General features: G+C 44.6%; 1 protein-coding gene across 1 annotated transcript; it reads left to right on the top strand.

The window, feature by feature from the left end:
- Nucleotides 1-3,692: 3,692 nt before the first annotated feature.
- On the top strand, nt 3,693-12,007 carry LOC132579641 (protein FAM162B-like). Its single transcript, XM_060250160.1, has 4 exons — nt 3,693-3,877; nt 6,786-6,891; nt 8,754-8,862; nt 11,824-12,007. The coding sequence occupies exons 1-4, from the start codon at nt 3,703-3,705 to the stop codon at nt 11,929-11,931; spliced, it is 498 nt and encodes a 165-aa protein (XP_060106143.1). The 5' UTR covers nt 3,693-3,702; the 3' UTR covers nt 11,932-12,007.
- Nucleotides 12,008-15,611: the final 3,604 nt, after the last annotated feature.

Below are 15,611 nucleotides of genomic sequence, written 5' to 3'. Positions count from 1 at the left end.
GAGGTTATTATTGTTTCCTAATATAAACAGTTTTGACTCTCAGTGGAAACACAATCCTGTCTTCGGGTGACCGTATTTACCCACACAGTTCCAAAGAGTTCAGAGGGCACCTTTTTTCTTAAGAGGAGGTGGCAATTTCTGCTAATTCCCCCTCTTGCTGCAGCCCTCTGAACTGCTCCAAATCTTGTTCCTGGGGATTCTCAGAAACAGCAAGGGGATAACATGGGGGTCTGCAGACTGATGGTTCTATCTAGCTCAATATTGTCTATTGTTGGGGTAGGCAAGCTTTTTCCCCAAATGAAAAAAACTGCAATATCAACCTTTGAAAATGGTAGGGTTCTGGCAAATAAAATGGGAGGGGAGGGGTGTACTCATCCAGACACAATTAGAACAAGCCAAGTCCTAGCAGTGGTGTTAGCATGTCAGAGAATCACCATGGACTTGGCAGGTATGGAAGCCCATGATGGGCATAAGCTATACATGTTGCCTTCCCTTTTCCCACATCACTGGGCCCAGCTGTGTTGCCAGTACCGCAGCTGCTGGGATGAAGATCTGGTTCCAGGTGCTGACAGCACATGTGCAGGGGTTACCTACCCCACATCTAGGGTGATTGGCAGTGGCCAGGGCTTTTTTTTGTAACAGGAACTCCTTTGTATATTAGCCCCTCCCCCAATGTAGTCAATCCTCCAAGAGCTTACAGGGCTCTTTTTACAGGGCCTACTATAAGCTCCAGGAGGATTGGCTACATCTGAGGGGTGTGACCTAATATGCAAAGGAATTCCTGCTACAAAAAAAGCCCTGGCAGTGGCTCTCCAGGCAGAGAGGGGGTCTCCCAGCACCTGCTTCCTCAGATACTTTAACTAGAGATTGAACCTGGGACATTTTGCTAGCAAAGCAGATGCTCTGCTAAGGCCTCCCAGTTTCTGTATTACTTTTTTCATCAGCACACACACTCAAGATTCACCTTACTAAACAAGACCAAACTTTCAACTAATTCAACTGTCTGTCTCCAGGTAGACATCAACTGGATGTTTCCAGGAAGCAATACGCAGATCATTATGGTGGCAATATGCCCCTCCTACCCCACACTACTTATTGGTTCCTAGAATTTAAGAGTATATGAAGAGTCCTTGTGGACTGGACCAAGGGTCCATCCAATCCACCATCCTGTTTCCAGGCAGATGCCTCCAGGAAGCCCAGAAGCACAAGCTGAAAGTCATGTAATAGAGTCAATCTATTTCCTCTTGGCCGTGTTTCATCAATACGCCATATGGCTTGGCAAACACAAATGCCAGATTTCAGAATCCTGACATTCGTGTGTGTTTTCCTCTTTGTATTGTCATGAGCAATAAATAGGAGACTCTCTTGCTGATTTCCATTTCCATTCAAAGGGAAAGGGAATGTTTGCCAAAAAGGAAGAACCACGAGAAGCAATCACATGGCAAGACAATCAAAGCCTGCCTGCGAGTGTGGGAGGAAGTGGGAATTGCAGAAGAACACCCAGAACTGTAATGCTGGTGGGGGTGTTCTTCAAGGCAGCAATGAGGGACAGATGGAGGGAAGCAGCTGAATCATTTGCACTGTTCAAAGCCCAATCCTCCCTGCCCCACACACCCCAGGAAAGATTTCATGATCTGCTGTTGATAGAGATGTTTGATATTTTGGAGAATGTCAGTGTTAGAGCATCAGCAGACAAATCAAGTCTATTTTCCAAAATGGAGTATCTAAAGCGAAGAATCCCATGGTACCCAAACAACTAACGCATTTATTGTAGCCTGTTTCCTGAAGATGTTCAGGTGGGCTCCTCTCTAACCCGTGAAAGCGTCTGCTACCATTCCATTACTCATTGTTATTATTAGTACAGTCAGGGCTTTTTTTTTTTAAACAGGAATGCACAGGAACGCAGTTCCGGCTGGCTAGGTGTCAGGGGGTGTGGCTTGATATGCAAATTATTGCCTGCTGGACTTTTCCTACAAAAAAGCCCCTTGTGAAATAGTGATGTCAGTGGGTGTGGTCTATATGCAAATGAGTTCCTGCTGGCCTTTTTCTACCCCCCCCCTGGTTACAGTGTATATTGAATGAGGGTGCTGAGGCACAATAAGACAGTACTGAGACATTGTGGGGGTGTTAAACATTGTACTTAAAAAGGACCATCAGAAGAAACCCTTGTTTCTTCTGGGAACAGGGAAACAGCAGCACAGCACCCTTCACCACTACCAGGGCTTTTTTTGTAGCAGGAACTTCTTTGCATATTAGGCTACACCCCCCTGATGTAACCAATCCTCCAAGAGCTGACAGAGCTCTTGGAGGATTGGCTACATCAGGGGTGTGTAGCCTAATATGCAAACAAGTTCCTGGTACAAAACAGGCCCTGACCACTAGTAACGAGTCTCTGTTCCCCACAGCATTTCCTCCAGGTTACATGTGACAGCAATGCCTTTGTATGAGGCACTCATCAGCTTGTGTGGAGAAGCTTTTTATTTTCCTGGTTCCCGGGGATCCGGCTCACTGCAAAGGTGCTTTTTATGGCTGGCCTGTGTTTGTCTGCTTTTACAGCTTCAAAGACAAATCACACCCATTTGGCACAGCTAAAGTTCACTGGGCCAGAAATCTTTGAAGCAGAAGCTGAACCCATCAAAGGCATTTCCCCCAAGTACCAGAGTTGATTTAGCAAGCCTCTCTGAAATATACACACATATCAGTGGGAAGAGTATAAGAAAGGCCATGGCAAGTGAACTAGAGGAGACAGGAGGAGTTCAAAGGATGGAGTTCCCAGTGCTTGGATCTTTCCAGCCAAAGAAGAGCTAGTGGAACAATGGGAGGCATTTCTGCCGATTTGCATGGAGGATGGGCCTGTTTTTCAAGAAGGAAGAAAGTAGGCAGCCAAGTTGAAGACAGAGGTAATGCTTATGGTGGCCAATAGGGTTGCCAGTTACACATTGGTAAATATGTAGATTTTGTAGGCAGAGCCTGAAGAGGGCAGGGTTTGGGGAGGGGAGGGACTTCAAGGGGATAAAATGCCAGAGTCTACCTTCCAAATAGGCCATTTTCTCCAGGGGGACTGATCTCTGTCACCTGGAGATCAGTAATCATCCCTGGAGATCTGCGGCTTCCACCTGGAGGTTAGGAACCCTAGTTGCCAAATTCCTGGTGTAGCCTGGAGAGATCTCAGAATTACAACTGATCTCCAGATTGTGGAAATCAGATCCCTTGGAGTAAATTTCAGCTTTGGATGGTGGACTCTATGGCATTATACCCTGCTGAGGTCCCTCCCCTCCCTGGCTCCAACCCCAAATCTCTGAACAAACTGGATTTGGCAACCCAAGGAGAAGTTTTTAAGAGGAGTGCAAAGATACTCTAGAAAATGGTAAGAAGGAATTGACTTTTATGACAACAGTGGCACTGGTCAATTGGAGCCATCAACAGCTAGCTTTTGCCCTAAAAAGGCAGCGATTTTTGTTGCTGTAGCCAATGTGACCCAGCAGATCTGGTTGAGGGTAATTTCATAACAGCAGTATATCTCGGTACAGGAAGACATCTCCCTTAACTGGCCCAAAGCCAGAGCTGTCTCTGACTCGCCTTGGAAGGAGTGGCTCCTTCCTTATTGGCTTGCTAAAGCCTTAAGCCATGGATTCAGTTTCCAGCATGTTGTCTACCTAGCCAGAAGCTCACGAGTACTCCTCACAGCACTCGGGCTACGCCATGCTTGTGAGGATGGCTGGGTACAGGCCTCTGCCTGCCACGTGGGGCTTGAGAGCTTGGTGGGGAAGCCACCACACGTCAGGGGCAGAAATATTAATGCGGGCAAGGAGAGCACCTTCCAACAAAGCAAAAGGACCCACGACTCAAGGGTCTGCTTTTCAGAGAGCATTTTCAGGTGGGTAAGTGGAAGAGGTATTCAGCTCTCAGATTCCAAGGTGTATCTTGCAAGGTAATTGGATTGCTGCAAATCTAACAGAAAAAGGGAGAATCCTTGGCAATGTGAGAAAGGCGTTAGAGGTCAAACTGAGATACTTGAATACCAATGTTCATACCATATACTTATGGAAATAATAAGGGGGTCAGTGGATTGATATATTATGGTTCTCTCTAGAGGAGGAGGAGGAGGAGGAGATGGCATGCATTGTTTCCCCACCCCAAATTTAGCTTCACAGCTATCCTGTGAGGTAGATTAGAGTGAGGGATAGCCAGCAACTTGCCCAAGACCACTGTATAAACTTCATGGCCAAAGCAGAGTTTGGGTCTAAAACTCTACCCCCTTCTACTCCCGCATTGTCCCTCTTGTTTTAATAAAGGTTCTAGTTAATAGGGTGGAAAAACATAAATAATGAAAGACTTGAGGACATGTGTATTTTTAAATGCTGATGATTTTTCATTTCTTGCTTGCAACAGGTAATCTAGAACAAAGGGTAAACACATACACTCTCTCCTTTTAAATAATCTATTTCTTGAAATGTGTACAGTGCAGCCGCAACATTGTTATAACTTTCAGACTTGGCAATTTATTCTTGGTGCTTTCTGCCCACAAACTATAAATCATTTAGAGACTATTTTCATTGCAAAGCTTGTCCTGGGAGCTGCGTGCTTTATTGATTTCAGTGGAGAGAATTACTAGAGGTAGATGAGACATTTGCCATTTCCATCTGACTTTTTTTTTTTTAGTAAAGGGGGGAAAAACCCTCCTGCTGCCCTTTCCCCAAAGTTTACTAGAACTGAAAAAGACAGGTCACCTTGAGAAGGCCTTGGTACTCTCCTTCCTCCTAAAAGATCAGTTAAGAAGCTTAGAGCATTTACTGTGCAACCCAAAGAACATTTTCTTGGGAGCAAACTTCAGTAGGATTCTGAGCTGACTTGCTTAGGATTGCACTGTTAATTGGCATTCTCAAAGCCAATATGGTAACTAGGGTGGCGAGGGACTGGCATAAATCCCAGGCACAAGCTGAACAATCGTACTGTGTAAGTATGCCAGTATGTTTGAGTCTTCTCTCCAACAATTTTTCAGGGCCATAAAAAAGAAATGAGTTGATAGAAATCACATTGATTGTGTAGACCTGTAGACTTTAGGTTCAAGAAAGTCAGCGTGGTGTAGTGGTTAAGAGTGTTGGAATAATATCTGGGAGACCTGGGTTTGAATCTATTCGTGCCATGGAAGCTTGCTGGGTGACCTTGGGCCAATCACATTCTCTTCACCTAACCTACCTCACTGGATTGTGTGAGAATAAAATTGAGGAGAGTGATGTAAGCCACTTTGGGCCCCCAGTGGGGTGAAAGGCAGGGTACGAATGAAGTAAATAAAATCCAAAAGCATGAAATACAATTTTATAACGTGACATTACATCATGCTTCTTCTTGGCTTAGAGTAAGTAGATGTGTTTGTAAAATGGTTAATTAAAAGCTACTGCATTTACCCCAAAGGAAGACCAGCACCCCCCCCCCCAAGGCATGCCATCAAGAAAATGAGGTCATCTTAAATATACATACAAGTTGCAAGTCTGTGTAAAGTCATTTTTAAAACTTAGAGAGCATAACTTGTTTTAGGTGGAGGTCTTATTTTCAGGATCATCTTCCTTTCAGGTTAAATGCTGTAGATATCAGCTGCCTTGGAGGCTTAGTGAGGGCAGCACCCAGGAATAGGCAGCTTCTCAGAGCCCTTTGCCTACAGCCTCTCTCAGTAAAATGCATGCTGTAGTCTTGGTGGAGGGGGGAGTCAGTTGGGTCCATCTTCTAGCTCAGTCTTGTCTGCTCTGATGGGCAGCCAGCTCTCCAGGGTCTCAAGCCAACAGAGGTCATTCCTAAACTGTGGCACTTGAGAATCTTTAAGCTGGGGACCAGTTTCAGACAACTACACCATGACTTCTCCTCCAAGTAGTCCACTTTGACTGGCAGCAACTCTCTGGGCTCTCAAGCAGAGAAGGGTGCTTCCCAGCATCAGTGCCCTGAGATCTTTCAACTGGGGATTGAGCCAAGGCTATTAGCATGCAAAGGGAGAGCCAAGCTACTGCATCTACTCTGGCAGCAGCTGTCCAAGCTCTTAAACAGGGAACGGTCTTTTTTAGGCCCCAAGGTCCTTTAACCGTAGATGACAGGGACTGAACCTTGGATTTGGGCAGGCACAGGAGTTGCCCTGCTGTTATTATGATCCCCTCAATATCTTGGTGGCAGGTGCAGAGAAAGATACGTTTTCAACAGCTTTTCTCCAGCTTCAGAATTTCCTTCCTCTGGAGGTCCAGCCAGTCTTAATCTAGAGCAGGCCCCTGGAGGGCTCCTATCAGGCCCCTGAGCCACTGGCTGTCGTCTGCTTCCTTCTTCCTCTCTCTTGCTTCCTTCTACATAACAGTTTGCTTTGCAAGGCTTGCTCAATAGCACAGGAGCTACAGAGCAAAGCCTGTTTTTTCCATTGGCTGAGGCTCCTCCCTGAGGCTCCTTATTTCAGATTCGGCCTGAAACCCCTGATCTAGAGTGTCCTTCAGAACACTGGATGTTTTCCTACAGGCAGACATTAAGAGTGTGAAGGAAAAGCAGGAGGGAGCTAATTTTATTTATTATTCATCTCGGTTTCTCACATTTGGGGAGTCCTTTTCCCATTCAAAGATGTCAGTTTTTAAACATTCCTCTGAGCCTGACGGTTGTGGTGGAAAACATTAATTTACATATATAAAAACATAGAACAGTCGTTTTATTTTCACATATTTTGTAACATAATGCTATTCCCACCACCCCATCCTCCCAGTAAGGTTTTCTTTATTTAAGTGAAGCTGCTGCTGAGCTTTGTTTATCTTTTAAAGGTCACAATAACTTCAGAAATGAGAGAAGACCTACAGAACTCGATAAAAAGATATTATTATGGACTGGACGGTTTAAAAAGAAAGAGGATATTCCACCACTTTTGTCGTAAGTAGGCACAGCTATTTAAAGGTTGCCCGAGAAGAAAGCTGGATGGAGCAGGAAGGAAGTGGTATGAGCAGGACTGTTTTTATTTTTTTAGCAGTAACGCACAGGAACGCAGTTCTGGCTGGCTTGGGATCAGGGGGTGTGGTCCATATGCAAATGAGTTCCTGCTGGGCTTTTTCTACAAAAAAGACCTGTGTGAAATAATGGTGATGTTAGGGTGTGTGTCTTAATATGTAAATGAGTTCCTGCTGGAATTTTTCTACAAAAAAAGCCCTGGCTATGAGAACCCCTGGGCACACACTTTCCACTTGTCTTCCTGTCATTTCTGTTCCAGCACATTTTGCTGGGGTGGAGGTAGAGCTCCAGAAACCTGTAAAACCTATTTAACCAGAAATAGCAAGGGGACAAGTAAAATAAGCACAGGCAACTGTGGCTCCATAGTACCATTTTCAACTCTCCTAAAAAATCTTGACTTCAGATTCCTTTTCTGCACACCCACAGAACCATTATTTTCTATGTCACCTAAAATACTTCTAAGTCGGAAGTGTGTTTCTTCCGGAAAGCTGTGTGATACCGAAAGTGTAATGTGTGGGTGTTGATCATTATCTCTGTCCTAAAATACACCAAGTCAATTTGGAAACATTAATTTATTCCCCTTCTTCCTACCCCCCCCCTTTGGAGATAAGCTTTGCAACACTCAAGAACAAGAAAGCAGGCAGGGCTTGCTAGCATTTTCTTCAGCTGTTCAGATACGTGACAATTGTATTGTAACACCTACAGCATTCTGGACAGAAACAATACTTACAGCCTTCTTAGTGAACTTCCTGCTGAACTCTTGTCAGACTCCTCTTCCAGAAATTGTGGCAATGAATATCTACCAAACCCTTGATATTTCAAGTCAAATTTTCAACATGTGTTACCTGATTTCTGCAATTGATAGTGAAGTGAGAGGCAGAGGTATTACCATGGGAAAGGAATTACATTGTGCCAAGGGAAGATTCTTAAGGTTTTGGTTTAGTTAATGGCTAACAATATTTCTTTAATGGCCACTGAGGGTTGGGAGATACTTACAGAAACGAGTATTGATGGCTTTTGATGGCTGCTGTCTACCCCGTGCTATAAACGCTTGGGGAGGCGGGGCTGAGATCTAGCTTAGCTGGCAAAAGGGTCCAAGCTGTTGGCCAAAAGCATCCTGGTAGAGCAGTAGAGGCTGCAAGCTGTTTGCTTTGGGAAAAATGGAGGGTGCTTTAAAGACTGGGTGTCTGCCAAGGTCCCCTGTGCTCAGCTTGCATATCTCTAAATAAACCGTTGTTACAAAAAAAAGAAAAGAAAAGGCCAGAAATCTCCAGTGTTATTTCCTTACAAGGAAATGGGTCTGGCAGCTGACTCTGGGATTTCCTATTGCTCAAGATAATGGGGAGCATGGCATTGTCCTTGGCATTCTATTAAGCAGAGAGCACAATATGGCAGCCTGTAGGGGTTTTATAGTATTAGGAACTCCTTTGCATATTAGGCCACACACCCCTGATGTATCCAATCCTCCAAGAGCTTACAGTGCTTAGTACAGGGCCTACTGTTAATTCCAAAAGGATTGGCTACATTGGGGGCGTAGCCAGATATGCAAAGGAGCTCCTGCTACAAAAAAAGCTATGCCTGACAAAGGCCACTAAACCCAGCTTCCAGACAAACAGTAACCAGAAAGGGTTCTAGTCCTCATGGCTGCGCAGAAAATTGGCATGTTTGGGAATCCATGCCACCAGAAGCAGCCTGAATTCTTCTCCACACAGTGTTCTCATCTTCTTGCTGAGGCAGGACCCCACTGTAGCTTCCAGCCCCAACCCAGTCGTTTGACTGTTTTGCAGGATCCAGGTGATTACCTCTGCTCAGAATCAGCTGCGGATTCGAATTTGCTACATCATGATGGCACTGACCTTGCTTGGATGTGTGGCCATGGTCATCTCTGGCAAACAGGTAAGAGATTTTCATAAGGTTGCCAGCCTCCCAGTGGCACCTGGAGATCTCCCACTATTACAGTTGATCTCCAGGTGACAGAGATTAGTTCCCCTGGAGCAAATGGCTGCTTTGGAGGGTGTACAGTATAGCATTATATCCTGCTGAGGCCCCTCCCCTCCCCAAACCCCATGCTTTTCAGGCTCCATTCCCAAAATCCCAAGGCATCCCTAGCCTCATCATACTTTCTCCGGCCAGGAAAACCCCCTCCTGGGTTTGGGAAATTTCTGGTGATTTAGGGGTGGAACTAGGGGAGAGTGGTGTTTGGGGGAAGAGGGGGACCTCAGTGGGCCATTTCCTCCAGGGGGACAGAGCTCTTTCATCTGGAGATCTGTTGTCATTATGGGAGATTCCAAGCTCCACATGGAAGTTAGCAACCCAATCCATGGACTGGTTAAAACACCCCAGGACGGACTGGCTCATTGATGCAAAGATTCCACCTTCCATGTCCCTTACTGAGCACATTTGCAGGATGTGAAGGTGAGCCACTGCAAGCTACATGCTAGCTCTGAGCAGGAGGCAGGCAGCATGCAGTGCGAGTCCAAAACCAAACCAGGGCTTGGTCCTAGAGCTGGAATCAAGCAGGTTCGGGGGGTCAAAACACAGTGGCTTTGGGTGGATTCAGAAAGGACACCACTAGATTCAGTGGATCTAGATCTGGGGACAGAGCCCTGCAGCAAAGTTGACAAAAAACCCCTTTCTTTTCCCTGGGATGCTGTAGATTTGATTCTCCCTCCACCTAGGGTTGCCAGCCTCCAGGTGGAGTCTGGAGATCTCCAGGAATTATAAGTGATCTGAAGACTATAGAGATTAGTTCCTTTGGCATCTATGGCTTTATACATTGCTTCTCCCCAAATCTCACCCTTCCTAACTCCAGCCCCCTAAATTTCTAGGAATTTCCCTACTCAGAGCTGGCAGCCCTATTACACATACACACACACACACACAAACACATATGAATCATACACACAAATGTAGCTCTTTCAGGCTGCTTGACCTGGAGGGCTTGTGCTGCATTTTATGTTATGTTTATGCTGTTTTATACTACTTTAATCACAGCTACTAGTTGGGAAACAAATGCTCTGTGGTGCAGAGTGGCAAGCTGTGATATTGCAGTCCAAGCTGTGTTCATGACCTGAGTTCGATCTCGGCAGAAGCTGGGTTCAGGTAGCCGGCTCAAGGCTGACTCAGCCTTCCATCCTTCCAAGGTCAGGTCATGATGCAACGTCACCCCAGAGGACTACCTTTACCTTTACTAGTTGGGAACCTTTAAATCTCTGCCACAATTTTAACATTTTGGATTGCTCTTTTTATTTTTTATGTTTTTTATTATTTATGTTTTTTATTGAGAGGCAGTATAAAAATAACATCAAAAAAGTAAATATATATATATCTCGGCTTGACTTTGCGAACGAAGATTTAAGAAAGGTGCAGTGGTCCACGTCTGCTGCAGGCTCGCTGGTGGCTGACAAGACCAATGCGGGACAGGCAGGTCCGGCCACAGTGGCTGCAGGGAAAAGTCTGATTTGGGATTGGTGCTGTAGCAGTACAATTTTTCCTCAATCTCCTTTTATCCTCAAGACCAGCTATGCGTGCGTTCTCAAAGGAAGAGACAGCCTGGTGGATGGTGTGCCTCCATGCTTTGCAATCTGAGGCTAGGACAGACCACTGGTGATGGTTAATGCAACAGGTACCAAGGGATTTCTTCAGGGAGTCCTTGTACCTCTTCTTTGGTGCCCCTCTATTTCGATGGCCGGTGGAAAGTTCGCCATACAGGGCAATTTTGGGAAGGCGGTGGTTTTCCATCCTGGAGATATGCCCTGCCCAGCGCAGCTGCGTCTTCAACAACAATGCCTCGATGCTTGTAACCTCCGCCCGCTTGAGGACTGCAGTGTTGGTCACAAAGTCACTCCAGTGGATGTTGAGGATGGTGCGAAGGCAGCGCTGATGAAAGCGCTCAAGGAGTCGCAGGTGATGACGGTATAAAACCCACGATTCGGAGCCGTAGATGAGGGTTGTCATCACAACCGCTTTGTAAACATTGATCTTTGTGCCTTTTTTCAGATGCTTGTTGCTCCACACTCTTTTATGCAGTTGGCCAAATGCACGGTTTGCCTTTGCCAGTCTATTGTCAATCTCCTTGTCGATCTTGGCGTCTGAGGAGATGATGCACCCCAGGTAGCTGAACTGCTGGACTGTCTTCAAAACTGATTCACCCACAGTGATGCAAGGAGGGTGATAATCTTCCTGGGGTGCAGGCTGGTGGAGAACTTCTGTCTTCTTCAGACTAACTTCTAGGCCGAATAGCTTGGCAGCCTCTGCAAAGCAGGACGTCATATGCTGCAGAGCTGATACCAAGTGGGAGACAAGTGCAGCATCATCAGCAAACAGTAGCTCATATATATTTACTTTTTTGATGTTATTTTTATACTGCCTCTCAATAAATTTCCAAGTGAACAAGTTAGAGCATTTGAATAAAATACAATAAAAAGATGTCAACAGTATAAAACATAAAAAGAGCAATCCAAAATGGTTGGGTGGGAAGAGGAAATGACCTCCTTCCTCCCCACACCCAAACTGGCCCAACAGCAAAGAAATCAACAGGGCAATTTTTTGTGGTCAAATTAGAGTTGCTAACTCTGGGTTGGGAAATACCTGGAGATTTGGGGGGGGGCGGAGCCTGAGGAGAGCCAGGTTTGGGTCACAATGCCATAGCTGCCATTTTTGCGAGGTGAATTGATCCCTGTCATCTGAAGATCAATTGTAATACTGGGGGATCTCCAGCCACAACCTGGAGGTTGGCAACCCTAGGTAAGATGGGGGGGTCTTTATGGGACTGGTGTTCATCAAGCAGGAATCCAAATGGCCACATGGTACTGCATTTTGGGAAAGGTTTACTAAGCAAATGTCTTGTTTTCATAGGCTGCTAAAAGAGAGGACACGTTGCTAAAGATAAACACAGAGAAGAAGGCCAAATGGAGGGTTGAGAAACAACTGGAATTGGAATCAGCAGCTGGAAAAACTGAATGACCGTGAAAGCAATGAGTCCCCTGAGACCACCAGCTGATTCACATCCAGGGCTGAGAAAGCTTTCAGGGTTGTAACTCTGAGGCATGTTGTTCACCATATTATTGACCTTATTTGTTTTTTCTTGTCGGACCTTATTATATCTCCTCAACCATCATGTGCTTCTGGTTGTGAACGCAGAAGCCACAGCGGAGAGCAGATTTTCATTTCTGCTTGCTTTCATCTCCCCCTGCCTTGGCCAACTAAGAACTTCCTGGGTCACTAGTTTGAGACTGGGGGACAGTTTACATCTGGAATAGCACAAGATCTAGCATCACTCCACTTGTCATCTGCTTGTCTTTGAAACCACCCCCGCTCCCCCCCCAAAAAAAACGTGGTTGATGAAAATCATTTCTGTGCATATAATTATGCAACTGAGGAAAAATCAATGAAAATATGCTTTATTTTTGTAGTAAATTTCCACTTTGCATGCTTTATTCTGGGAGGAGGGCTTGCCTTCTGCAAGATTTAGATTTTTCTAAAATAAGACAAGAGACTGCCCATCAGTTACCAGGCTCATTTTAAGGTATTTGCTACCACATACAAAGACCTTCATGGCTTCATATCTGGGAGACTGCCAGTTTCCTGCATTGTGCAGGGGGTTGGACTAGACAACCCTGGAGGTCCCTTCCAACGCTATGATTCTCCTCTATGCTCTGCTATGACAGCTTTGCGTACTGGAGCAGGGTCTTTTGCAGGTGCCAGCTGATAAAAGGGCAAAATCAACAAGTGCCCATACACATGCCATCTCTTTTGTGGCTCCCACCTTATGGAACTGCCTGCCCGAAGAGGTCAGGAAGGTTCCCACTTTCCTGGCTTTTCACACACTATGCAGAACTGAATTATTCAAGAGGGCTTTTCTACATAGGCAATAGAGTTGCACTATACTGTTTCACAAAATTACTGGGATAAATTATTAGGGACTTTGGTTCATACTACTGTGTATAGCTTGCTGAAACTAGGCTCCTATGGTATAATGTTTGCATCATTTAATGTGTCACGTTAATATTTAAGCTTTGCTTCAATTCTGTTTTTAGACTTCTGGTTGGTTCTACAACTCTAATTCGTATTGCATTGTTTACCGATTGTCCCATCGTGTTGGTTGTATTGACTCGCTCTGTCTAATCCACTTTGAGTCCAAGTGAGAAAGACGGATTAAAAATAATATAAATAAAATAAATACTGGGATTTATGAGTAATCTTATCTTATTTTCTTCCATTTACACCCCATTTTTCTCCTTAGGAGTACCTAAAGTTGCCTTACCATTTTCTCCTTTTCTCCAATTTTCTCCTATCCTGTGAGGTAGGATAGGCTGAGAATATATGAGATATCCAAGCAAGAAGCCAGAACAGAGTAGGGATGCAAACCTGGGCTTCCCAAATCCTAGTCCAAAGTGTAACCACTACATCACTCTGGCTGTCAAGTAAGTGAAATAAAACAGAAGTCCAATGGCACCTGAAAGACTAAGAACATTTATTTCAACATGAGGTTTCATGAGTCAGACCTCGCTTCTTCAGAAGCAAATAGGTCTGTGAGCAACAAGGCAGAGATGTGTAACCTCACCACATTTTCAGTAGAATAGAGCAAGAGGCAGTAGCACCGTAAAGACTAACAACATTCGTAGCAGGATATGAGCTTTTGTGAGTCACTGCTCACTTCTTCAGCTGTTAACCTGCCACAAATTTTGTTAGTCTATAAGGTGTTCTTTTCTACTGCTACAGACCAATGAACACAGCTACCCATCTTGATCTTTCAATAGTGGAGTCACTTTGGAGAGGAACACACTTTTTTTCCCCCCGGAGAAGAGACTCCATTATCATTAGTGAACGTATGAAACTGAAAATTCAGTAAATGAAGATATTCTTAGCAGGCAGGGATGGAAGAGGGAAAATAAGCAAAGAACATCAAAATGAAAGCGGTCACCAGGCAGTCCTATGGAATCTCCCTGAATGGGATCTATCTGAAAGGGCTCTCAGTTTGTTCCACAAAAGAGTGGAGAGCTGAAGTTTATTAGGGATGCCCATTGGTTCAGTTCACATCCTGTTTCCAGTCAAAATCATGCAACCATTTTTTTATGAACTACCCACCTGTGCATCAATTCATTTGTGGTCATTTGGCAGGTTACTCCAGTGATCAGCTCTCATTTGATTGCAACAACTGAATACAGTTCTGACCTGGACTTGGCCCTGGCTAGCCCAATCTCAGAAGCTAAGCAGGGTCAACCCTGATTAGCATCTGGATGGGAGACCACTAAGGAAGTCCAGGGTCACTCTGCAAAGGCAGGCTCTTAGCTTGAAAACCCTGCGAGAGTGCTGTAAATCAGTTGCACCTTGATGTTACTTCCCCCTACCATTACCCATTTGTGTGTTGCCCCATTTGTGGTTGTTTGGCAGGTTACTCTTGTTTGATTACTGCAACTGACAGTGGTAAGCTCAACCGTCAACCTGCTTCCTGCAAAATTCACTTCTTTGACATAAATTGGGTGAGTCTGCAGCATCTCAAAAGGAAAACATCAAGGAATCAGTGTAACTGTATAGCAACACTTGTCATGTAAGCTAGTGCAGCACAGCAGCTAAGGGAAATAGTTACCATTTTTCAAGCAATAATGGTGCTTTGGAAGCATCCTTCCTGCTTTTGGACCTTTACCTTTCCAGGGTCAGGTTCTGAAAATAATTGAATCTGTAAGTTTGACCCAGAAGCTGGCTACTAATTGGCTGCCTCCCTAGGTTTTCACCAAGAAACCTTGTGCCCCTCCCCCAGACCCAAGGCTTTCTTGATAGAAAAAGCCCAGCAGGAACTCATTTGCATATTAGGCCACACACCAAGCCAGCTGCAACTGCATTCTTGTGCATTCCTGTTCAAAAACAGCCCCGCCCAGATCCATTTTGCAGTTTTAAAATCTGTTTAAAGTAATAAGGAAATGAATGTTTTTAAGACAGTCTGAAGAATGGGAAGTGTGGAATGTGCAATAAAAGTATTAAAAAAAAAAACCAAAATGAATAGTATAGCATTTAAAACAACAGGGGAAAAAATCACTATAGAATACTAAAATTCATTAAACCAAACTAGAAAATCATTTTTAAAAAGCATTTTTTTTGAAAAAAATCACAATACATTAATGAAAGATAACTTTCCAAAAACCAAAACAAACCTTCAACAATAATACAGACCTACCTTATAGTGTTGTTGGCAGGATTACAATATTTGTCTTTTGAACATTTTACAGAAATGCTAAGATCAGCCCAGAGAGACAAAGAAGCGACACTGGGCCAGTTTGAAAGGGAGTCCCCTGCACCACCCGCATCCCCAGGCGTCACACATCATCCTGCTGAGCCTCCTGTGGGCTTGATTGGTATAGTTTTGGCACTTCACTGCCCTCCTGGAGTTCCAACACAAGAACATAAGAACATAAGAACATAAGAGAAGCCATGTTAGATCAGGCCAATGGCCCATCCAGTCCAACATTCTGTGTCACACAGCGGCCAAATATATATATATATATATATATATATATATATATATATACACACACACACACACTGTGGCTAATAGCCACTGATGGACCTCTGCTCCATATTTTTATCTAACCCCTTCTTGAAGGTGGCTATGCTTGTGGACGCCACCACCTCCTGTGGCAGTGAAT

The sequence above is a fragment of the Heteronotia binoei genome, chromosome 11 (genome assembly GCF_032191835.1).
Source record: "Heteronotia binoei isolate CCM8104 ecotype False Entrance Well chromosome 11, APGP_CSIRO_Hbin_v1, whole genome shotgun sequence".
NCBI classification, from domain to species: Eukaryota; Metazoa; Chordata; class Lepidosauria; order Squamata; family Gekkonidae; genus Heteronotia; species Heteronotia binoei.
This window is presented reverse-complemented; position numbering and strand designations above follow the sequence as displayed.